The 24,859-nt window shown below is 45.9% G+C and overlaps 1 protein-coding gene across 2 annotated transcripts; it reads left to right on the top strand.

Moving 5' to 3' along the window:
• Positions 1 to 1,473: 1,473 nt before the first annotated feature.
• Positions 1,474 to 24,859, top strand: MTURN (maturin, neural progenitor differentiation regulator homolog). 2 transcript variants are annotated; one of them, XM_053941725.1, is made up of 4 exons: positions 1,474 to 1,649; positions 7,433 to 7,555; positions 13,788 to 13,942; positions 23,729 to 24,859. In XM_053941725.1, the coding sequence occupies exons 1-3, from the start codon at positions 1,488 to 1,490 to the stop codon at positions 13,896 to 13,898; spliced, it is 396 nt and encodes a 131-aa protein (XP_053797700.1). In that variant the 5' UTR covers positions 1,474 to 1,487; the 3' UTR covers positions 13,899 to 13,942; positions 23,729 to 24,859. The 2 variants fall into 2 exon arrangements, with proteins under 2 accessions (XP_053797700.1, XP_053797690.1); XM_053941715.1 differs by lacking the exon at positions 23,729 to 24,859 and having other exon boundaries at positions 13,788 to 21,541.

The raw sequence follows: 24,859 nt of genomic DNA, 5'->3' as shown, positions 1-24,859 counted from the left end.
TCAGGAGTTTTGGTACACTGGTAATTTTTACCATGTTTTGCACATTCAGAGCACAGCTCTAAGTGTAATGAGGAGTGTTCAGCACTTGCAACTCTAAGAGCACCCCAGGAATGAGGGCATTATCCAAAATATCTGTGCAGAATAAATGAAAAATCTTTTGGTGGAAAAAACAGCAAGCACTCCCATCCCACCATGCATAAAGGAGCTGAATTACAGTTGCACAAGCAGTCATGTTGTTGGCATTTCCTGATACCTCAGTGGTCGGCTGCAACACCAGCGGAGGATTTTCTCTGTGGTATCATCAGCACCGAGTTCTGTTGCACCCACGCCCACATCTGTGACAAGCCAGCGGCAGCAGGCAGTGGCTGTGGGGTTGAGCACAGCAGCGTGGGTGCTTGGAGCGTGCCCCAGCTCAGCCGGAGGCAGCGGGAATGTGTTCTTGCCGCAGCTTTGCTGGTGCTGCTCTGCTCAGTCACATTCTCTCTGCAGTTTAGAATCATGGAATCGTTATTGCCACCATGCTGTTACCAAGCCAACTTCAGGGTCATTAAGGTTGGAAAAGACCTCTGGTGACCTCACCATTACATCGAATGATTTATGCACCGACTGATACATACGATGGGAGTGTTCAATGTGTGACACTGATCCAGTCAGCTGGGCTTTTGGTACCTGCCATGGGAATGCAGTGGAACACCACTTTGGAAACCAGAAACAGCCATTGGGCTGTTTCAGAGGCCAGTGTTCACTTTGTCCGTGCAAACTTTTCTGCCCACTGCCACGTACGGTGGCTTCCTGTTCACCTCTATGAATTCCTGGGCTGAAAACCCACACAGGCCTGTGAGGATTTGTTTTCCTTTGCAGCACAGTGCACGCCAGTGCAAATCTAAGGCCCTTCATAAATGCAGATCTGGTATCTCCTATGCTTTGGCTGGACATACAGATAATCCCTTGGGGTAAACTTGGAAGAATAATGTGAACCTCATTGTTAACCCACAGATCCACGGTAACAGGCCAGTGGGCCAGGAGGAACCTCCGCAAAGCTTTCCAATGTCACGGGGTGATTCTGCCTGTATTTGGACAGCCCAACAGCCCACACGTGGGTGGCTCCCAGGGAACCCAGTGCAGGCATACCCGTGTGCCGAGCACAATGGGCGCTGCCGAGATTCCGGCCCAGTTCAGGGAAGAGGGATGCCAGTTCAGGGAAGAGGGATGGGAAGCGGCGAGGCGAGGCACGGTCTCACCGACAGCACCTTCATGCGTGGGGCTTTCTTTTTTTTTTTTTTTTCCTCTCCCCCAAGTTGCCAGAAGGCGTCGAGTCAATTGTCTGCGGCGAATTCCAGCGGGGCCGGTGCCGGGAGCCGCGCGCGGGTCGCGAGGCGCGGCGCGGGGGGCGGGAGGGGCGGCGCGCGGGGCGGGCGCGGGGCGGCGCGAGGCGCGGGCGGCGCGGGGGACGCGGGCGGGAGGCGGCGGCGGCGGCGGGGTCGGCGATGGCTTTCGAGGCGCTGGCGGAGGCGGCGGAGCGATGGTGCGCCCGCACGCCCTTCCAGCTCATCGCCGCCGAGGAGACGGAGCGGCGCATGGACTTCTACGCCGAGCCCGGTGTCTCCTTCTACGTGCTCTGCCCGGAGTCCGCCTGCGGCGACAATTTCGTGAGTGCCCCGTGAGGGGATCGGGGGGTCACGGGCGTGCGGGGCGCCCCCCGCGCGTGTGCGTGGAGGCGCGGGGAGCCCTCGCGCCGCTCCGGGACGCTCCGTCCGTGCGGATCCCCGGACCCCGGCGGGAGCATCCGAGGGGGAGCGCCGGGGGGGGCGGAGGACGGGGCCGTGGCCGGGAGGGAGGGATGCGGTGATGGAGGGCGGCGGGGCCGGGGGCCGGGGGGATCCTCCCACAATCTGCAAAATGGAGTCCGCTGCCGGTGGGGGGCGGCCCCGCGGGCAGGGACACCCCACCCCCCCTTCCCCATCACCCGGCCCGGGGTGGCTGCGGGCTCCGGGCGGGCGGGGAGAAGCGGTGCGGGCCCCCCAGCCTGCCCCGCGCCCCGCAAGGTTGCAGCTGCCCCTTCCCCCCGCGGCCCCTCCGTCCTCCGGGGGTGCCGGGGCTGGGGCACGGCGCGGGGACGGGAGGACTGGCAGGGCTGTCACGGCAAATGGAGAATGGGCAGGAATAAAATGGAGTCAGGATGACAGGAGGGCCGCGCCGCTCCCCCGCCGCTCCCCGGGGCCGCCGCGGGATCCGTGCAGGTGCCGGCCGGGCGCCCCCGCCCCGCCGCCCCTCACGGAGTTCAGCGCCGAGTTTGTGCGGAAAAGGCTCCGGCACCACAACCCCTGTCTTTGAGAAAGGTCGGGGGGTGCTTTTCCCCTCGGCCAGACCCTCCCGGTGGTGAGCACAAGTGCAGGAAGTGTCACGGAAAAGCGGCACCTCGCCACGGGGTTTGTAAGCTGCCAAGTGCCAGTTAACTTCAATGAAAGGATTTTGCTTTGCTTATTTTAACAAAACAGCTCCTAGAACCATTATTGTAGGAATGTTGTAGGTTCTTCCATTCACAGAGCAAGTTTCATCCTTCCACTTGCTTGACAAATGTTCACTAATTCCCTTTCCAACAGGTAAGTGTAGAGTGAGCCCATCTGACAGATGGGTCCATGGAAACAAAGAGCAGTGGAGTGACTTCTCCAGGACCACAGATCCCAGCAAGCAGGATATTTATTTATTTATTTATTGTGTTGAGTACATGGTCATGCTGAATTATGAAAGAAGTTGTCTGGAGTTTAGTTATGCATCTGTCCAGGGATTCATGAGACCTTCAGATGCAGCAGTGGGGTATCTCAGGGTGTGGGTTCTCTCAGTCCTCTGTGGAAATAGCTCTGCACATCTGTCTTCCCAGCACCTCTGAGCCTGCCAGACCCCAGTGCTCATTGATCTCTGGAGATGCCTGTGCCCAGAAAGGCCATGCCTGCTGCACTCCTAAACAGGAACACGTATGAATCCAGTGCAGCACTAGGCTAAAACTGAGGTTGGACACTATTGATACTGGAAATTGCAAAGAAAGTCCATTTATTTTTCTTAGACATATATTGTTTCTTTATACGCTGCTCAATAATTGAGTGAACTCTTTCATACAAAGTATAGTCAACTTCAAAAAAAATCTTTAGCAGCTTCAGACCCTATTCCAATGCTGGCTTTGTGTGTGTGTGTGTGTGTGTTTGAAATCACATTTTCTCTTTGTTTTTTTTGAAAATATTTTCATTCCGGGGTTGGTGTGGGAAGAACTCCCTGCCCAGAGTCACTACTAAATGGTGCAAAGGGCAAGGTGAAATGGAGCAAGAGGCCAACTCCTGTCAAATCTGGAACATAAGCAGTGGAAAACTAGAAGTGATGTTTTCTTCTGTCTTTTCTAGCCTTATTGGTTGTGGCACTTTTTCTACTGCTAATACTTTTAAGACAGGCAGATATCTGTCATTCTTAATTCTTTTTCTTTAAAGAGATGGTGTTTCTTTAATATGATTAAGACCCACTAATGATTAGATTCTCCAGCATCCTGTTTCCTTATCCTAGTGCACTGTGGGAATTAATTTCTGCTCCCAGCTTGATTATCTTGGTTTTTTTTGCAGTCACTTTCCTTTTTTTTAATGTTCCAGATTATAACTTTGCTTTCTGTGTGCAATCACAGGCTAAATTTTATTTTAAGAAGACTTAATACAAGCCAAGGGACTGATTATCATTTGCACTTTAAAGCCTTGTTGCATGGCTCCTTTAACACAGTGTGAAGTGTGAAAGTGAGTAAATATAAACAGAATTCACAGTGACACACTTCACAGCCTTCTTGCACCCTGTGCCTCTTATAAAGGAGCCTCACATTTAATAAGCATCGGATGCCTGGTATTCTTGTTCTGTCTTTACGTCGTCATTTCATAATGATGCGACTTAAAAAGCTATGTAGGAGGTGCCAGAGAATTCCATGATAACCCACTTGTAAGGAGGAAATGATGAGCATGATGAACTTAAAAGGAAAGAGGAGAGGAGAAAAACTTGGAAAGATTGCCAAGATGCAATCTGGGGGAGAAAACCACTGAATTTTGTCTAACATCAGAGATCCCAGATCATAACAATCTGACACTTTTCATTTCCTGAAAAGATATCTTTAGGCTAGGCTTTTAACATGCTAGAGATGCAGGAGACACATGTAGATGCTTATTGGCATTTTCAGTACCACCTGGACACTGAAACTCCAAATCAGCATATTAGATAGCTGAACAATGTACTGTTCAGCTCCTGATGATCCTGAGGTTCTCGAGGAATTAATTGGACTTGTGTAGCCAAGTGGACTTGTATAGGAGAGTGAGAGTTGTGATGCTATTCCTTACAGTCTGTTATTTGTTTTGTAACCATGTTATTCAAATAAATAAAAATATGATGCCATCTTGCTGCAAGATTTCCTAAAAATATTTCAGAACAGAGTCAGCGGATCTGAATATTTTATGCAAGTCAAATTATCCCCACAAATAAAAAGTTTTACTGTTATGCACAACAAGTGGGCTGCTTAGAAAAAGGTGGGCCAGCAAGTGATTCTGCCATCCAGCTACACTGAGTCATCTAAAGGTGTGAGGGAAAGCAAACCCCTCCAGATGCAACCCTATTGATGTCCTCAGCTATGTTCTGTGTGTAGATGCTGAACTAAATAATTCAACCATGATCTTAGGTCAGCTGAGGTGGAAATTAGTGGCCGTGTGCTTTTGTAGTGACACAAAACAACTGTGAGCAAAACTGGGCAAGCTTGGAAAACACATACTCTGATGATGAGGTTAATATTTTTTTAATTGCACAGCCACAACCAAGCACTGTGATCCATGAGTTTGCCAGCACCCACCTTCTCCCACTGCAGAGAGATCCTCAGGCATCGGGTTTTCCAGGAAAACCATCTCTGTATATGCAGCCTTACTGAGCTTTCTAAACAGGAGTTGAATCCTGAAATTACGTTTGTTTTTATTTTGAAAGGCCGAAATTCCTTTTGCAGGTTCCTCTGGAGATGGGTGAGTCAGTGCTGAGAGAGTTCCTGCGCTGCCTGGGTGCAGCACTGAACCACCACAGAGAGCTGTAGATACAGCTGAACCTACAGGCATTACAGTCCTGGTCTTTATTATGGTTGAGGTTTTTGAGGGAGAAGATTAAATCAACCCATTTCTGAATGAGATGTGTGCACTAATGGCACATGAAACTTTTCGTAGTGTGTTTGTTGCTACAGTCAACATTTAAAATCCTCTGCAGATGGGGAGATTTTGGAATTGTTACTTGCTAATTGTCCTATGGTGGTATGCAAAAAAATCTCCTCAAAAACTCAGTGATCAGGTCATTCTCTTAGGTTTTCCCCTTGTGTTAGATCATCTTCCTCTGCCTACTGCTGATGAATTCATACTAGTGTCTGAAATGTGGTGCAGCTTGAAAAGAGATTGTAGAAACACGTTAGGACAACATGGGGTTAACTTGCCCTGGGGAATGAACCAGCAATGATTTATTAAAGGGCAGGGCCTGATTTTCATTTATGTGGAAGCTCCTGTGTATAGCTCTAGTAGTCAGAAGAAACCACAATTTAAACAAGAATGAGGATCTCAGTTGTCATAATTGTTTTATATATATAAACAATTGCAACAGGTTTGGCATGAGCCAGGAATTGCCAAGCTGCAACATTCAGCTCTGAAGTTTAGGAGTAACTAAACAGTTATTGCTAACCCCAAGTATGAAGAAATCATGGGCCAGACCTCCAAAACCTTCTCCAAAGGCTGTTTTTAAAATGTGATTTGGAAGTGTTCATTTGATATTTTGAGGAGGGCTCATTTCAGTTCACTTCATGTACGTTCTGCCTTTTTAGGCCACAGAAATCACAAAGTTCTGCTTTTTTTTTTTTTTTTTTTTTGTTGTAAACAGAGGCTGAGATTTAGTTGTGTATTTATAGGATTACAAGGCCCATGACTCTTTTAAGGTGGCATGAAGTATCATGAGACTTGTGGTATGTGTGTTTGAGAGTTGGCAAGACTGTAAAGAACTTATTTTTATTGCTGGAATGATTAAGACATGACTCTGATTATATGGAAAGAGCAGAACCTACTCAGTAATGCAGGGCTCTTTTCATAACAAAACATTTCACTATGTTTATGCTTGTAAAGTGCAACAAGCAGCAAAGAAAATGTAGGTCAAGTGAGGTTCATAGCAAAGCAGTTACAGGTTTTATCTTAAAGGTGCAGTTTAGGTGATGTTAATTACTGTTTTCTTTCATTAAGTGCAAAACTGCATCCCTGGCAGGTACTCACCACTGAAGAGAAAGGCAACATGCACGTCTTATGCTAGGGATTGAAACATCTGTCGTTTTGAGTCTTACCCTGAATGTTAGTTAAAGCTTTGGAGAGATCCTCCTCTTTCCTTGTTTAAGCATAACCTGCTGTTTATAGCAAGTAAAAAGGCACTCTGGGGAAAAGAGCCGTTGTGCAAAAAGAGAGGTACAGGAGTCTCAGACCAATTTGGCAGCACTGCACTTCTCTGTGTGGCAGGCTGCCTAAGACAGTCCCATGCACAAAGTTATCAAACAGAAGGTGTTTAAGATGATGCATTAGCTTGTGCTCTTGGGCACAGGAAGCACTGTTGCCTGGGTGCTCTCTCCATCACTTGCCAGCTCTGTTTCAAGCAACCTCCTAGCAGCAGAATAAACATAAGTTTTGAGAGAGGCTTTGAGTGTAAGGCTGGGGAGCCAGCATCTCCAGAGCAGAAGTAAGACAGAAGGATCTCAAATGGGTTTAAATGTGCCTGCCTGGGAAGAGAAGATTGTGTTCCAGGAGGAGTAAATCTCAAAACAGGGTAGGAGGCTCAAAGTGTCAGGATGCTATGAGTGCCCAAACATCTCTCCTTGGCTCTGTGTCTGTCCTGCAGGCAGATTTTGCATCTTTCCTTCTGCATCGTCGAGAGAATTACACATCAAATTCCACCTCCAGGGTCGCATCATATTTGCACTAATGCCAGAAGACAAAGAGATGCTTTAGCTCTTCCTGAGGGCTTCACTGCAGCAGATGATGTAGAAAAAGAGAAAACCCAACATGACTTCCAGGTCTGAGCAGGGCTGATGTCAAACAAAAGTACCTTTATAGGTAAAATGTGTGTGCGCCAAGTGCGTGTACCCTTCATGGCTGGTGCAACCATGAGACATTTCTGCTTCTGGATCGATTTCCCTGTTTTCTGATGCATCATGTTATTAAAATCCAGGTTCCTCCTCAGAAACATGGCTTCTGAAAGAGCCTGCAATGCCTGTCCCCAGGGCAGGTCTGAACTACAGGAGGCTTGGTGTACTTTGGCAGATGTTTACAACATGTCACCTTATAAAATCACATGGAAAGGTTGGCGTGAATTCCTGTTAATGCCTTTCCTTTCTTGTGTTGCTGTTGGCTTTCAGCATGTGTGGAGCGAAAGTGAGGACTGCTTACCTTTTCTGCAGCTTGCACAGGACTACATCTCCTCCTGTGGGAAGAAAACACTCCATGAAATATTGGAAAAAGTCTTCAAATCCTTCAGACCCGTAAGTGCTTTTTTTCCCCTTCTAAATGTTGACAGTTAGCTTTGACTTTTAATAGGACAGCACTGGATAGAGCAAGCTGTTTTTTCTTCTCCAGAAATTTACATCTCCAGTTAGCTGCCTGGGTACAGGAGTGTTAACACATAAGCTAGCATCAGGCAATTGGAAATTGTTTCTTGGAAGTCAGCTGGCTTTTTATTTCCATCTCTGTGTTTGAGAGAATGAGATACCCGTGTGGGATGGGAGGCCAGCTGATGTGTCAGCCGGTGGCAGCGGGCAGGGGCTCGCGTCCTGCTGATGCAGCACTGACTCCAAGGAACAGGATACGAATCAGCACCGCGGGACTTTGTGGCAGAGCTGTTTCCTGGCACTGGAACTGGGGAGTTTTGCAAGGATATGAACAGCTAGAGTAAACCTCTGGGAAACTGGAAATATGGTCTCTCCTCAGGGTGGTTTTATTTTATTTTATGGTTGGGGGTTTTTGCCCCAAGTGATGCAGATTTTGCTATCAGGATGGTTGCCATTTGGTATTTCCACACACTGGTTTGGTCACTGCTCAAGAAGAAGTTGGAAGAGAAGCCAGGTTTTTTGGCGAGGGGGCCTGTATTTTTCTGTTTTGCTGCTACTCAGCTTTCTCTGTCCTAGTTTGACACATTAAGATTTGTGCCAAAGCCAGGATTTCATCAGGGTGAGGTGTCTTAGGTTGACTGTTGTCCTTCATTTTTGCCACATACTCCTTTTGAATGTTTTGGGGCTGGCTAAGGGCTTGGTGCAACGCAGGAGAAGGTTTGTAGCCAGAGCCATTCTCCTGTCATGTCCATGAAAAAGTTCACCAATGGACGTTTTTATACTCAACTTTCCCCTCCTGTCTTTTTCTGGCTAATTGAGAAGACTGGAAATGTATCCCAAGTATTTAGTGCGAAAGGGAGGGCCTGGAGCACCAATATGAAAACACTGGCCCTCCCTGTGTTGCACCCTTGCACAGATCACCACAGCTGGTCGACATAAAAGAGCATAGTTTTAAAGAATCCTTTGAGAGGCTAGAAATAAATAGAACAGATGCACACTTTTCTTAGAAAGGGCTGGAAATCTGATCTGTCACTACAGCTGCTTGTAATTGTGAAAACATGCAAAAAATACAAGCATGTTTCCCGGAACAGTATTGGGCTCTAAGATCTTCGTAACTGTCTTCTCCTGCTCAGGGAAGCTGTGCCTTTGATGAGAAACTTCCATTGGTTTAACTAAGGAGGGCTTAAAAAAGACTTAATTAAATTGGTGCAGATTACTTATTTCATTTAAACCACATTTATTCCAGCATAATTTAAGTTACTGAGAAATTGACTTCAGTCAAACCAAGTTGAGCTACTCTTCAGAATAAAAAGGTTGAAAGTAAGGGGAACCATTATGCTCACGTATCCTCAGCCCTTCATACCTCACATTTCACCTCATGATTCCCACAGCTGACCGCATAAAATGAGGTTGAACTAGAATGTGTCTTTTCCAAGACACACTTGATGTAGTCTTCAGGTGACTTAAAGGATACAACACTGCTGGGCACTTTTTCTTCTCATGGCTAGTTACGGTGCTCTCTGAATAACTCTTTTGTTTACAATCTGCGTTTTTCTAGTTTTTCTCCCTAGCTGTTGAATTTCATTTCACTTTTTTTGCTCAAAAATGGTGTCCTCAGTTGCCAGAAACCTCTTTCAGACTGTAATCAAGTACCTCTTCATTTTCTCATGGTTGTACCACAGATAATTAAGTTTCTCAGCTTCTCCTTTCACCCAGTATTGAGAGATTTGCATCAGCATAACAAAACTGAGTTTATCATTTGAGGTATGGCTGTGTGTAGACAAGTCTAATTAAGGAATGTATTGACAATTTTCCTCATAGTAGCTATTAAAAATAGGACACACATAGGAGGAAAGATTTTAAAAATTGAATGGTGTTACAGTAGATGCATGGAAACAGTTATTTTGCACCCTCAGGCCTTTCCCAGGACAAAACCACTTTTCTTTGAGATTGGGAAATTATTTCCTTGGCATCACTTCATACTGTCTCCTGTTCTTTCTGAACTGGACCCATTTTACTAAGGAGACCACCTTGCTATCAGCTTCAAGGCAACAGTGTATTTGCAGGGCATTTCTTCTCCTCTATCCCAGCAAATCAGCTGACAGAGACCAGTCTGGCAAATGCCAGTGTGAAAAATGGCAGTTCAGGAAAAAACTGCAACTGAAGTTCAGACTGGGCTTTTCTGAAGTATCTGGTGGCTCTGGCTCTCACTGGGGCCTCTGGGACACTGGGGACCAGGTTTTTAGCAGATGCTTGCTAAGCACTGCAAAGCACCTTCTGAAAGTCTTCTCCATTTTGGTATTCCCAGTAGACATCTGTGATTATTAGACAGTGCTGAAATTCTTTGTTGAGGTTTTTTGAAGGGAAATATTTAGAAGAAAACAGTGGCAGTGCATCTGCAGCTTTCCATGCTGTTTGGCACAGCATGAGCATCTGCCTTCCCATAACTGAGGGCTCCAGAAACAACTTTTTCCAGTAACTCAGCTCAGCCCTGCTCTGCACATTCGTGATAACAGCCCAGCCATGTCTCCATGAGCTTGCCCTGGGGCTGTGGAGTGGGAAGGGACTGGCTTCTCATGCTACTGGGCCCTGTGTTTTGGAGACAGTGAGAATATGAGTGCCCAGCAGTTGGCATCCCTCTCAGTGAGAGACAGAGAATTCCCTCTGCTCACCAGTCTTCCATGGGCACAGAAGGCAATGAGGGTGGTCTAGGTCTGCTCACTGTCCCTCACTGCTCTCAGGCATCTCTCCCCTAATGTTTTATGTGCCTAAACACAGTGCCAAGCAGGATATTTAATTGGATGAGGCTTTTTAAAAAGTGCTGGTTTGCCTGCAACAATTATCCACACCTCTCAAGGTGTTTCTTTACTGAAGGTGGTGAGGGGCATGTTGTCTGTACCCATTACTGACTTCCTGTGTCCCAGGAAGTTTCCACAAAACTTTGTGATTTGTCTTACTATCCACTTCTTCAGGGAGCATCTAGAAGTGCCAAGGTACATGATATCAACCAATAGCACTGGGCTCAAATACTGTTATTTGCCTCAGAGCATCACATCTCCTCCTGTGTTTTGGTCTTTCTGGTGTCAGAAAGACAGCAGAGGTGCCATACTCTGGTGCTAGGAGGTACCCATGCTGGTACTTTCAAGCATATCTGTCTGGAGACATAGTCCTTCCCACAGGGATTCAACAGAACTGTGTTAGCTCTAGTGTAGCATCACATGGACTGCTAAAGCTCAGTCTTGTACATGGTTTATTTTTTAGTGTGCTTGGGTGCCAGCTTTTAGTAGGACACAGTGTCACTTTGTTTCCATAAGTTAGTAACTGTGAGGTTATTTGTAAAATCAGGGCACTTTGAAAGGGTTAAGAAATACAAATATAAGAAATGCCTGAAGGACATCACACCAACTGGCAAAGTTTGCAGGAAACCAAGGCATGAGTCATACAATTCAGCAGCAGATTCCAGGGGTCCTACACTGAGCTCATCTTCAACCTGGAAAGCCTACATCTGAAGTGGGCAGTCTGCAGTGTAAAAGCCATTTATTCCATATCCACTGTATTCATGCATGTCCCGGTGACCTCTCCTTTACCTCCAGATGAGTAGTTTGGCCAGCAGAAATAAATAGCTGTAGTACAGGCAATGCTGCTGATTGTTATCCTCCCTCCTTCCCTCCTCACCATGCCCCTGACCTCCTCCTAGCCATGCATCCCTGCCTGGCAGTTTCTTCCCCTTGGCTTTTCTGCTGATGAATCAGCTCTCTCTTTCTACCATTGTTTTCTATTTTATGTCTTTTCTCATTGTTTTCCTCTGCAGTTAAGTCCTTTCAAGTCTGCTGAATAGCTGATACTTCAAAAAACATAGCAGCTATGGACTAGAAGCAGAAACTAGTGTGTGGGAAAGAAGATAAGGTGGGAGTCAATCTAAGATCAGCCCAGGCCATCTTCATCATCTTACTTTGTCATTACCTTATGTATACCCTCCTTCTGTTTTGTCCCAATGTTTGTAGAGCTCCCTGCTCTTTGGACCCTGATCCTCCCCCTTCATGTGTTGAAGGTGTGGGCTGATTTGTCACTGCAGTCCAGAGAGCAGTAAGGGGTTAACAGCAGTGAGGGACCACCATAATCCTGTGGGAAGTAACAGGATATGACACCTAAAAGCAAGACCTGTATGGTTGAGGTCCTTGGTGGCTTGGAGGGTCATAAAGTGTCTGTGAGAGAATAAAACTGCATCTCCCTTGGAGGAGAATCTCATACCATCCCATCCTATCCCATCCCACCCCACCCCCATTCTTCCTCTGTAAAACCACTAAAGTCTACAGCATCACTCTGATTTACACTGCTCCCTCTGATTTATGCTGCTCCAGGGAATGAGGAGCTGGATTTCCTGATGGCGAAGAGAGAGGGAATGTGTGAAAAGCAGGATGTACTCCCTATCCTTTGGGATTGTGCATGTGTTTTGAATTCTTGTGGTGCATGTTGTGTTTTCCATACTAATTTTGCAGTACAGTATCCCATAAAATGAAGATTCATGTGACTCATTTCCTTGCAAATCAAAGAGGAATTATGGCCAGAGGTGGGGAAAAAAAATGCAATCAAAACTCTTTCTACCAGGTGATACAAACAGGAGTACAACACTCACATCTAAATTGAATATACCAGATTAGTTTATCAAAAATAATACTGTTGTATAAGAAGGTCTAGAAAGAGTCCTTGATTTTGCCTTTTGAAAACTGAGTATTTTAATTTTAGCTTCAACATGAAATAAAACCCCCGCATCCTGAAAATGAACTGAGCCATTCATGTTTAGTTAAGCATTTGATTTGAAAAATATATACGCAGAGGAACAATTACTTTGTTCTCCTTAGGAAAAAAAAAAACATTTTCCATTTGGGGTCTCTCCGTAATTATTTTTAAAATGTGAAGGAGGGGATTTAGTCAGCAAATTCTCCTTCCGTTTCCCTGCCAAAGAAAGCCTGTAACTAAAAATCTAATTTTCTCCCAGTGACAGTGACGAATACAAGCTTCATTGCACCCAGAAGCTCATTCTATGCCTTGTATTTATGTCCACTAAATAATTTTGAATGTCGATCACAGACTGAATTAGTTTAAGTCCCTGAAAATCTGCCTCATTGCAGCCTTCTCATTTCCATGCTCTCACCTAAAGAGTGTCACCCTCCTCACGATTTTTCTGGGCTTTGCCTCTTTCAAGAGCTAACAGCTGCATCACTCTCCAAAGAGGGTGTTACATGCATCTGTGCTGCTCTTCCAGCCCTGCAAGCTAAATATGGTATTCTCAGTTATGGCTGGCCTATGATTTTGCTTTGTGGCTATTAATAGCTGTTAGTGGAAGAATCTGAGATTTCCACAAAAGATGCATTATTTTGACTGTTATTTGGTTTATTTGTCTTCCTGACTTCTGTTGGCGTGGCAACCTTTTGGGGGAGAGGTGAGAAATTCAAACATGGCTGTTTGCTCCTTTTCCTGTACTGAAGAGGTGATGTTGCAGTGGTCGGAGCCATGAGGTGGAGCCAAGGAAGGAAGATGAACTTGCAGTTCCTTGCAAGCCCAAATCTAATTTGCAAAAGTTTAAAGAGACAGTATTTCAGTGGAATACACAGTAATTCTTACTGCATGGGCTTCACACAGCAGGCAAGACTATCTGGTGTGATGGAGTGAAGGCTTCAAGAAGAGCATTTGACATGGCAGGTTCTTTGGGTTTTTAGGAATTCCTTGCCTATTCCAGACTAGCCAGTCTTTCTTGAGGATGTTTTCTTCTTTGCTTTTATAGGGCTGACAAAAAACAAACTTAAACCAAGACAACTACTGCTACAGTATTATCATTGTTCTTTCTGAAGTTAAACCATTGCCAAGTCTAAACACTCAACAATTCATAATGTAACCTCAGAGAAGAATGTGAAGCTTTTTGCAAGTGCTTTGTTTTGGTTTTATTTATCTTCCGGTCTCTGAGCGCTTAATTTGGTGTGAGGATGCATTTTCAAATTTTTTTTTAACCCAGGAGGGAGACAAAGAGAGTCAAGATCATTATGCAGTACTGTTATTCCAGGGTTTGAGGTTTTTAAGAAGTGCGCATAGGATTTGTGTGAAGATTTGCAGCAAAGCTGCACAAGTGGGTAATTCACTGTTACACAGTATTTTCTCTTCTTTGTAGTTACTTGGGCTTCCAGATGTTGATGATGATGCATTTGAAGAATATAACGCAGATGTGGAAGAAGAGGAGCCAGAAGCCGATCACCAACAGATGGGTGTCAGTCAGCAGTGATTTTCTGAGAAGCTATAAAAAAATTCGGAAGCCTTTGGTACCAGGTGGGGTCAGGTGGTCCCATGTTAGCCTGTTTGAATTAGCACATCACAAGGGGATATCTGGCTGCCAAGATAAAAGTTTTACAAAAAATGGTTTAAAAAAAAAATAATAATCCGTGATGAGCTTTGCTAAGAAGTGACCTGAATTTTGCTCCTGCTTCAGTGGGTTTTCTATGGAATTGTCTTGGTAGCATTCTGCCGTTATCAGTCTAGAAGTAGTTTTGTCGCTGACTTGTCTCTTCGATTTGTGTTCGAGAGTAGTGTTTGCTGACATGAATGTAGAGTACTGAGAATGTAGGAGGCGTGTGGGGAGAGTGCTGAGTCCTCACCCGTGACCTTTCCAAGGAAACCAGTGCAGAGAGCAAACACCACCTGCGCTTTTCTTTTTAGTTCAACAGCTATAGGTTTTTGACAAAGTACCAAACGTGGAGAGACGTCTCCTGAAAAACAGTAGTTTAGTAGTGGTTGGTGCTGCAGAAGTGCATATGAAGGCTTAATGAAAATAATGGGAAGTAAGAATCTGGAGGGTGTCAGACATATTGATGTCATTTCACTGACACCTGAGTTTCCAAGTGCTGAATTAATAACTGGGAGTAACTGGCACCAGCAGCGCACATTATAATCAGCCCTGATACTTTGACACCATGTGATCCAAAGGCAAGTGCTGCTTTCTTACAAATCAAGTAAAAAATAGCTGTTGCCTATCCCTCTTCTGCATGACAACTAACTTTAAGCTTTGCTGGTTTTGATACACTGCCCAATTATTGCTCAAACTTCGTGGCATAGTGCACTAGAATCTTGGAATCATAGAGTATGCTGAGTTGGAAGGTTCCCATCAGGATCCTTGAGTCCAGCTCCTGGCCTTGCTCAGGGCACGTTAAGAGTCACACCATGTGCCTGAGAGCGTTGTCCAAATGCTTCTTGAACTCTGTCAGGTTTGTGCTGTGACCACTTCCCTGGGGAGCCTGTTCAGTGCCCAACCACCCTCTGGGTGAGGAATCTTTCCTGATATCCAACTTAAACCTCCCCTGACAACTTCAGGCCATTCTCTTGGGTCCTGTCACTGGTCATGAGAGTTAAGAGATCTGTAGCTGCCCCTCCTCTCCCCATCTTGAGGATGCTGAAGACCACAATGAGGTCTCCCCTCAGTCTCCTCCAGGCTGAACAAACCAAGTGACCTCAGCCACTCCTCACCAGGCTTCCCTTCGAGACCCTTCACCATCCTTGTTGCCTTCTTCTGGACACTCTCTAATAGTTAAATGTCTTCTTTACATTGTGGCTCCCAAAACTGCCTCCAGCACTTGAGGTGAGGCTGCCCCAGTGCAGAGCAGAGCAGGACAATCCCCTCCCTTGCCCAGCTGGTGATGCTGTCCCCCAGGACACGCTTGGCCCTCCTGGCTGCCTGGGCACTACTGACTCACATTCAACTTGCCATCAATCAGGACCCCCAGGTCCCTTTCCACAGTGCTGCTCTCCAGCCTCCCCTGGTCTTTACACACAACCAGGGTTGCCCTGTCCCAGGTGCAGAATCCAGAACTTGCCCCTGTTAAACTTCACACAATTGGTGATTGCCCATCTCTAATTTGTCAAGGTCTCTCTGCAGGGCCTCTCTGCCCTCAAGAGAGTTGTCATCTCCTCCCAGTTTAGTGTCGTCAGCAAACTTACTTAGTATTCCTTCAAGTCCTGCGTCCTGGTTGTTAGTAAGATGTTGAAGAGCACAGGGCCAGGGATGGAGCCCTGTGGTACCTCACTGGTGACAGATCACCAGTCTGATGTCACCCCATTCACTGTAACCCTTTGTGCCCAGCCTGTGAACCAGTTGCTCACCCATCCCATGGCATGTTTATCCAGCTGTGTGCTGGACATTTTGGTCAGAAGGATACTTTTGATACAGTATCAAAAGCTTTACTGAACTCCAAATATATGACATCATCTTGCTTCCCTTGATCAGCTAGGTGGATTACCTTGTTATAAAAGGAAATCAGGTTCGACAAGCAGGACTTTGCCTTCATGAAGCCATGCTGGCTGTGACCAGTGACTGCACTGTACTCCAGGTGTTTATATATACCTTCCAGAATAATATTTTCCATGATTTTACTGGGCACTGAAGTGAGACTGACAGGCCTGTATTTTCCAGGATCTTCCTTGAGTGCAACTTGAATGCAACTTAACACTGAAGCCATAAAGGTATCAACCAACACCTGGCTCTTAAAATTATGCCAGACCTCTTTCTGGGCCTTTGAGCTAGTCTGGGCATATACACCTTCTCGGAGGGGGAGCTAAAATACTGCTTCAGCTGATGTAAAATTTAGTGAGGTTTTACTTATCAGGGGACTTGCTCCCCAAGGGGTTTGGCGAGCATTTTTGTATGAAGGAGAAGATGACCCCTCATATTTTTTACCTGTTTTACGTAGTTCCAAATAACTTGGATGAGTGCCAGACTGTGAAGATGCAGGGTCTCTTTATTTACTTGCCTTTTGTACTGAAAATATAAGAAGCAAAGGTAATTCTGTTGTAATACAGCTGTTTTCCACAATCAAGAACAATGTTTCTAAATTTACTCCTTTTTTCCAATTTTTTAAAAATTGTAAAACAAAGGTCACACACTTAAAAAGCCCTTTTATACGGAATTAACTTTATAAAAACAAGGAGTGAGCGAAGAGAAAATGCTTGGACAATTCCTATAAATAACTCGCATCATTTTGAAAACCCTGTTGTTAACGATGTCTCCTTTTCAATAGATTTTTAAAGACTTTTTCCAGGGTTACTACAGAGAGCAAGTTTTCTTGATGGTTTACATTTATGATGGTGGTTTGAAATATGCATAGCACATGACTTCTTCTGTCGGAGGCAAAGATCTTCCATAACTGGGATGATGTGTGTTACCTGAGTCTGCACAGAAGTGTCTGCAACACTGTAAAAGTCAGAGTTTAAGAATATATAAAAAAAAGTGGAAGAAAACCAGAGCTTAATGCAACTTTGTACATTCTTTCAGCATGCAGGCATAGACATGGTAGTTGCAGCACCTTTTCTATGGACTAGTGATGTGAGAACCGTGGCAGTTCACTGTATAACACTGTATAGCAGCAATAGGCTTTTTGCTTACTGAAATAAAGTGTAAGACCAGTGGTTTCCACCCCTGCTTTAAGCCCCTAAATTTTTATTTCCTCTCCAGCTAGGACAGATGCTACAACCTTAAACAGAGCCTTCCTTTGGAAGAACCTCTCTTTATAGCATACAACCCTTAGGTTGTGGCTCACACAAGTAGATCTTATGGGGCTGACTTTCCTCTGCTCTACTGTAATGCAAGTGAGCAATTTACAGTTGTGCAAGCTAGAGGCAAAGTCCTGCTGTTCAGGTTTGCTGAGCACTTCACCCATTTGTTTGAGGGGCAGGTGGCTGGCACCAATCTGCAGGTGCAGGCACCCCATGCACTCCTGCACAGTGAGCTGGGCTGCGAGCCTGGCCTGACTGGAACACAACCCTCTGCCTTTTACAGACAGGCAGGCTTCCAGCTGGATCGGTCCCACCACCTGGCTCAGCATGTGGCTGCACAGAGAGTGCTGGCACAGCAGAGGGGAGGGTGCAGGGTGGACATGGGTAGTAGCTGAGGACCTGCTGCTAAATGCGCCTTGCATGGTGTCAGGGGCCTGTGGCAGAGATGTGGACCGGCCTAAATGCTGTGAGGGATTGACTCCACAAGGCTCAGTGGGAATTGGGCACTGGTGGCAGCGGAATAGGCAGGAATTCATGAAATGAGGAAAGACTAAAATCCAGTGCTTGTAATTGTATGCAGGAGGTTGTAATGTGTACTGCACTGTGCTACCTTTCCCTGCATATTGATTGAATGAGTGGTTGAGCATTAATACAGTTGCAAGCAAACAACGCTGTAAATTATGTAGATATATTATTTTCTGTATTCACTAACTCACTTTTTCTTTTGAATGTCATGTGCCATTTGAGTGACAACCACACAGACTGCAAGTGCTGGACAGACAGCCCTTCTGTAGTGCTCTGCCCTGCAAAACTCCCACTGAAGCCAGCGAGATTTTGTTCAGGCAGGACCTGCAGGACCAGGGGATGTGTGAGGCTTGGTCCTGTAGAAAGCTGAGCGCTCTCATTTCCTCTCACTTTGCTAGGAACCGAATGTGTTGAGCTCTGCTGCTGAGCTGAAGCATGACCAGGCAGCACTGAGAATAAACTGGAATTTTATACATAGAAATTTTAATTTACATGTAATAAATGTGAATGAGCATTAATATAGAATGTATTTTATCAAAAAATATTGATTCCTTACTTTGACCAAATACATTTCTGTATTACTGTGTTACTTTTCCATACTTGCCAAATGATGCAAGAGTGTGGAGCTGGTTTGATTGTACTACAACTTGTTTTTGTATTTCGTTTGTATTTTATTTTTCCCTCCCTCCTACCACATATTGCAGTTAGTAGTCATTCAGTAATAAATCAGGGGTAGCATGACCCTGTGACTAGGCTGCCAGACTGAGACACAAGATTTGCCAACACATGCATAAATGCTTGCAAACCTGGATACTCGGTGAGATGTGGGTTTGTAGCTCTGCCATTGCCTTGCCCTGAGCTTTAGGTGCGTCTCAGACTCTGAGAATTCAGGACAGGTCTTCAGTTATGCATGCAGACCTCCAGAAAATTTAGCAGGAGCAGGGTAATTCCTTTGAAAGTGCCACCTTAAGCCTTTTCTAAAAGGGACTGTTAGTATTATTTGTCCAGCAGTGTATATAGCGCTTTAGGTCTGTGGGTGAGCAGAGATACACATTATCGTTGCCTATCCTCAGAGCAAACCAGTAATGAAAGGACATAGAAGGGTTTCCCTTTTCCCTCAGCCTTTCTCATAGGCATTTCATGCTCTATCTGAATATAAATACAGCATAGCAGGGGCTCTTGCAGAACTGGTGCTTCTGAATAGGAGTTGCATGAATGCAGTCAGCAGAGTGCTGCTTGGGTGATGAGAAATACATGGGATGCCAGATGGAAAGGCAGATTTCAGAACTGTGACAGGTGCAGGGGCAAGAGTGAGTAAAGCCTCTTCAGAGAGAGAGATGCTGATATTTCTGAGTCAGCCAATGCCATCCTGCAAGTATCTACATATTGAACCCATGCAGTTTATGGAAAAGCTCCTCTGGACACTACTGAGGCCTTGAGCTCAGTTGTGTTTTCCCGTTAGTGTCCTGCCTGATTAATGCATTGAGATGTTTGAGGGAGGAAGGGATAGAGAAGGCAAACTGAAAAGCCTATTCCTCTTCTCCAGCATTATGATATTGTGTGAGTTGGTAGGAGCAGCAGTCAGGGTGCCGGAAGCTCCTTTTTTAGGTGCATAGTTACATCTCCTTAAAAGGACTTGCTCATGAGAGAAAAAAATTGTCAAACTGTTACCTCACAGAAACAGGAGGAGTAGCCCACCCCTGAGCACAATGACCTGATCCCTCACCAGACTTCAGCTCCACCTCCTGCCCTGCTCCTGGCTCTCTTGCAGGCAGTTTCCCTCCATGCATAGTGCTGTGCCTTTGAAAGAATCATGCTTGTAAGAATGCCACTTTTTCTGGGAATAGCCATAGTTAGTTTGCCTGCATCAATGACATGCATGTCAGCTGCTGCATCTTGTCATTGTGTCCCATGGAAGATGTGCTGAGTGATATGGTGGCTGGGGGCAGCAGGGAGGAGTTTCTGTTGCAACATTGCTGAGTAGGTCCCTGCCCTTTACCCCTCTGCAAGGTGGGACATGAGACTGTGACAGTAAAAACGATTGCAATAACATTGTGGACATTGTTTTGGAAAGCTGCCATTTAGGACATATTTCCAGCCTCTTCCAACATCTTTCTTTATCTTTGTCTGGAATCCAGGGCTGATGTCTATGGCTGTTTTACTCAGTGTTAGCTTTAGCAGTGGCAGGAGGCGAAGTTGCATCCTTACCCTGTGGCCATACTTCCTTCCTGTCCATCCTTACCATTCTGTTCTTCTCAGAAGTTCTCCCAGAAGAAGAGAAGCATAGGAAGGAGGAGAGAAACACCTCTTACCTCCCACAGCTTGCAGCCAGGTGCATCAGTGGCGCTGCAGTTCAGCCCAGTGTGAGTCACACTGTCCTTTCTGTATAGGGGGGATGAGGTGGCATGGCAGATGTGTTATCCCTCGAGGACCCTGGAGGGGTCTGTGCCAGACAGGGGTTGTGCAGAAGACAGCAGTCATTTTAGGTGCCAAACCCAGTGTCTTTTCACAGGCAGTTATGTCTAGCCAGATAATCCAATCTCTGAAAATCATAACCCATTGAGACTCTCCAGGTTGGAAATCCAGAAAATGAAACTTGTCTGGTTTCCTTGGTCACTGGGGGGTCTCTTTCTCTGCTGGCTGTTTTCGGTTTGGCCAGAGGACATGGGAAATTGGGAAAGATCCCTTCAGGGGCATTAGCTGGATGCCCCTTTCTGTAAATTGCTGAGCAGAGACAAATGCTTTGTTTTATGTGTTTAATTCTGGCAGGACCTCCCCTCTTCCCCAGCAGCCTGTCTCTGCAGACAGCTGCAGCTGGGAAAGCTTTATGTGAGAGTCAGGCAGGAGTGACTCAGGGCAGCAACTCCTAGACCGTTTAACAGGCTGGACTTGAGGTCGTCCTTGCAGGGTAATCACGGAGCTGAAGGCTCAGGGGACATCACTTCCAATGCAGATATTTAAATAGAGTCCTTAAATTTGGTCCTTAGAGGGGAGATCCTGTCACTTTGGGGTTTTATTGGACATCCGAGACTTAGTTGCACTGTTGGTGTTTGATGTCTGTGGCAGGTGGGCGGAGGAATCCTCTTCACTTAACCACATTTACTAGTTCAGTGAGACAAATTGTCTTTTACATGATCTATATTTGACTTGTTTCTCATTGCTGATTTTTTTTTTAAAGAAAGACAGTCCCTAAAGGCACATCTACATTATTGCAAACCCCAATTTTTACAGAGCTGCGTAGCACTGCACTTTCAGTACGAGCTTGGACATTAAAAATAAAAATACAAATTAACAAAAAGGGCCTTCATTTGTCTACAATAAAAAAATCCAAACTTCTTTGAACTAGTTATTGCTGACTATAATGAAGCTTACTGGTTTCATGTAAAATACATTGAACTTTGAAATTCCCTTTCTGTACCAACATGCTGTTGCTCATGTAGCCCAAGATCTGCGGTAACACTGCATGTAAAGGAAGCTTTCATCTTCAGGGGTGGTAGAAGTGTCAGCTCTGGATTTCAGTCAATGCAATTCTTTTGTCAAGTTTTCCTTTACTAATGCAGGGACTAGTCAGCCCTCAACACACCAAGCAGAAATCATGTTGTGCCATGCTGTGCCAAGGCTGTCTTTGGTGTGGTTTCCACCATTTTTCTGGCTGGAAGACCTCTCTATCTTTGGGACTATTAAGCTGTGAAAGGAGTCAGCAAAAGAAGTTGCCCTTTTGTTCAGCACTTTCAAAGGTGTAAGCCTACAGTGGAGCACTGCCTGCCTTCTGATCCTCCTTCCTTGTCCACCACCAAGGTGTCAAATCCAGCAGTATCGTTACACCATGAGCTTCCCATTAAAGAGCTTACCAAACTCTGATGACTGATGGTGTCTTTTCTGTATGAGCAAAATCAACTCAGTTGTGAATCTGAGGGGGGCTAAAACACAGCTACAATGCATGTGGCACAGGCTTGACTTTCATGGGCACTGCTGGTGCATGATGGGATAACACAGTGTTTATAGGTGTAAGGAGGAGAAAATGATGTCATCTGAGCTTTGGGCTCTGCAAAGCCAGCCCTGATGGACCCAGAGTCATCAGGTGGTTTGGTTTGGCACAGTCTGAGGCAGTGGATTTGCTGTCAGAAGCTGGGAATTGGTAGTAGTATTTGTGTATGAGCCAGTATTTCAGACCTCGCAGGTCCTTTTCTGTTTTGCACAGAATAGGAAGACATCTCTTCTAATTAAGGGACATGTAACGATGCTGAAATGAAAATGGTGATTCTGTTCAAATAATGTGTCTCTTTTCTTTAAATACTTCACTCTTAATTGCTACTTTGACATCTTCTCACCCTGATTTAGTTGAAAGAGTCAAGTCAGTTGTTACCTTTTGTCATGAGCCTCTGTGGGTTGACATCTTCCAGCCCATGGAAGAGGAATTGCCTTAACTTAGCACTTGCCTTGTATTTTTGGCACTTCCTAGGGCATGAGCACTGAGTAGGAGCACACTAATTACATGTCCTCTGGTGTGCCCAGAACGCCAAGCACTGCCTATTAGTCATTCCTGTGGCTGGTGGAGTGCCTGCCAGGACTGCCTCCCTCGTGTTGGAGCATGATCCCGACAGCAGAGGCCCCACAGCTTCTTGAGAGACCTTTGCATATGGTGGAAGCCGCTGGGACAGTTTGGCTCTGGCTACAGATACAGCTGCCCTTGCGGATGCAGTGCTGTTCCCAAGTACCCCTTCAGCTGCTTGGAGCCTGCTGCCCTCTCAGGTCTGCTGGATGGGTTTCTGCCTGTGTCAGAAGATCAAGTGAATGTCAACGATTTAGACATCAGCTGTCTGTTATCATGGACCTCAGACCAGGGACAGCCATCTGCCCTGCTGTGGTGGGGAGCTGCCCCACAAAGTGGTGGCTGCAGCCACCCAGCTCAAGTCTGTCTACACTCCAGCTCTCCAAAGTCATGTCACACCTTCCCCAGATCAAGAAATTAGGATGCTCTAGGGCTGTGATAGGCTTTGGCTTTGTATCAAGAGCAGGTCCATTAGAGGTACGCAGTATGTGCTGCCTCTGTTGGCTCCTGCCTAATGCGCTGTTCCCCACCACAGCTGTCCTCAATCAGGCAGCTGGGAAATGCTGTTACTGCCCTTGGCAACACCATGTGCTGTTTTACAGGGTACATCAGATTTTACGTTTTCTTTATGTTCCTTCTACTCTGTGACAAGGTTCTTGTTTCTACCACTTGTTTACTGAGTGATGAAATGCCATAAAAAAGCACATTTAACTTTATTTCCAATGCCTAGGTATATGCAGCCATGCTTTTCGCCAAGTAGTGCTGTGCTTGTGACACCAAGGCAAGGCTTTTAGGCTTTTATACCTTTTATTAGACAAACTCATACTGAAAGCCACAAACTCCCAAACTCCTAGTGTGCTTCTCCGTGCTGAAAAGCAGCAATTACATGAGGCAGTCTGATAGCAGGTAATATCTCCCCAACAACCTAACCTTTCTGGTACACATTTCTTGAGGTATTGCTGCCATAAAGATGAGATGGAAGAGGCAGTGTTGAAGCCAGGGTTTTATTTACAGCTTCTAGCAGTGCTAAAGAGACCAGGAGTGGGTTTTGTCAGCTGTGTTATCCCCACCACAGGGCTCCTGAGGAGCCTGTGAAGAAGGGCTGTAACGTGCCATGTGCTTTGAAGCCTTTATGTTTTTGGGTTTGTAGCAGTCCCCTAGAGGTCAGCAGAGCCTACATTTTGAAACAGCTCTAGCTGATGGTAGCTTTGCAGCAATTACAAAAGCAAGTTTGCTGCTGCCCTGGGAGACCTCTGGCAATTTCGTCTGTTGTTGGGGAAGGGATCAGGCTGGGGAAGAAAAGAATCAACTCATGGGGCAGGAAGTCCTGCTTTGGAGACAGGCTTTTCTTTGCAGACAGACAGACAGACAGGTTGAGAACCTGAAGCAAGGGGGAGAAGCAGCTGGAAGATGGGTGCCAGCATTGTCAAAGCTGCATGGGGCAGTGGCAGCTGGTGCCTACACCTCTTGGCTCCAATAGTACCCATTCCTTCTAGGATCACGGTTGGACTGTACAGCATCAGAAGCAATGTCCCAGCAGAGCAAGCTCTGCCCCCATGCCTGTGTGTGTATCTACACTCCAGTGCTGCAGTGGTGTGGCTGCTGGTCACACTGCTCTGCTCTCAGCATTCACCTGTGTGCACCGTGCCATGCTGGCCTCAGCCACACTGCACCTGCTGATCAGATGTTACCTCTGCTTGCCCAGATCCTTGCAATCCCAGCCTACTTCATGCAGCCACTCTTTTTACCTGCCACCCCAGGCCCAGGACTGGAGATAGAGCTGAGTTTTTCCTGGACTTTTTCAGCTTCTGGGGTTGGAACAGCAGTGTAAGGGAGCCAATCTCTGCCACATTGAAATGACTTGAGGCTGACAAGCAGGTCACAGACAGTCATTCCATGTCTGGCCAGCATAGACATTGTCCATGAATTCCATGTCTTTGCCTTGCAGCAAGCATCCCTGTCGGGGGAGACCTGAAACCAGTGCCTGCAGGGCATTGCCAACATGTGCATCACACTTCTCAGCAATGAGAAAATGAGTTACCTTGGGTGGACGTGAGCTTGCATTCACTCTACACACTGCTCACCCTCTCCCCAGCTACAGCTGCAGGCTAAATAACTGGGAGTGCAGTGGCAAAATATGCCTCTTTCTCCCCAGCTTTTCTCCTGGTTAACATACTCAGGTCTATGGCTGCCCCTTTCCCTGTTGTTTAGCTGGAAACCCTCCAAGCACAGCTCTCCATTTTCCTCTGCATCCTTGAGGATCATATGCTCAGCTCTAGTGAAGAACAGAGACTTGCAGTCTTGGTTCAGGAGGACACATAGTGCTGGAAATGCAGTGATTCACACAGAAAATCAGTGCCAGCTTTTATGCCTTCACACTGTCTGGTTTGGTTAATAAAAGTTTGGAAATTTTTATTTTGGCTCTTCTTGAAGGTTTTTTTTTTATTATTATTATCCTATTACTCTCTGTTTATTGTATTGCTTTTTGTTTCTGCAAACCCCTTATCAGGGAAGGTTTTGAGCTGCCTGTGAGTCATGTAGCAGTGATGGGGAGTGGCAGCTCTGGGATCTGAGCATGTGAGTTTGTGCCCAGCTCACATAATCTCATAACAAAGGATGCTGATGTG

This window comes from Vidua chalybeata, chromosome 1 (assembly GCF_026979565.1).
Source record: "Vidua chalybeata isolate OUT-0048 chromosome 1, bVidCha1 merged haplotype, whole genome shotgun sequence".
Taxonomy (NCBI): Eukaryota; Metazoa; Chordata; class Aves; order Passeriformes; family Viduidae; genus Vidua; species Vidua chalybeata.
Note: the sequence above shows the minus strand (reverse complement) of the source record. Positions and strands in the feature narration are given on the sequence as shown.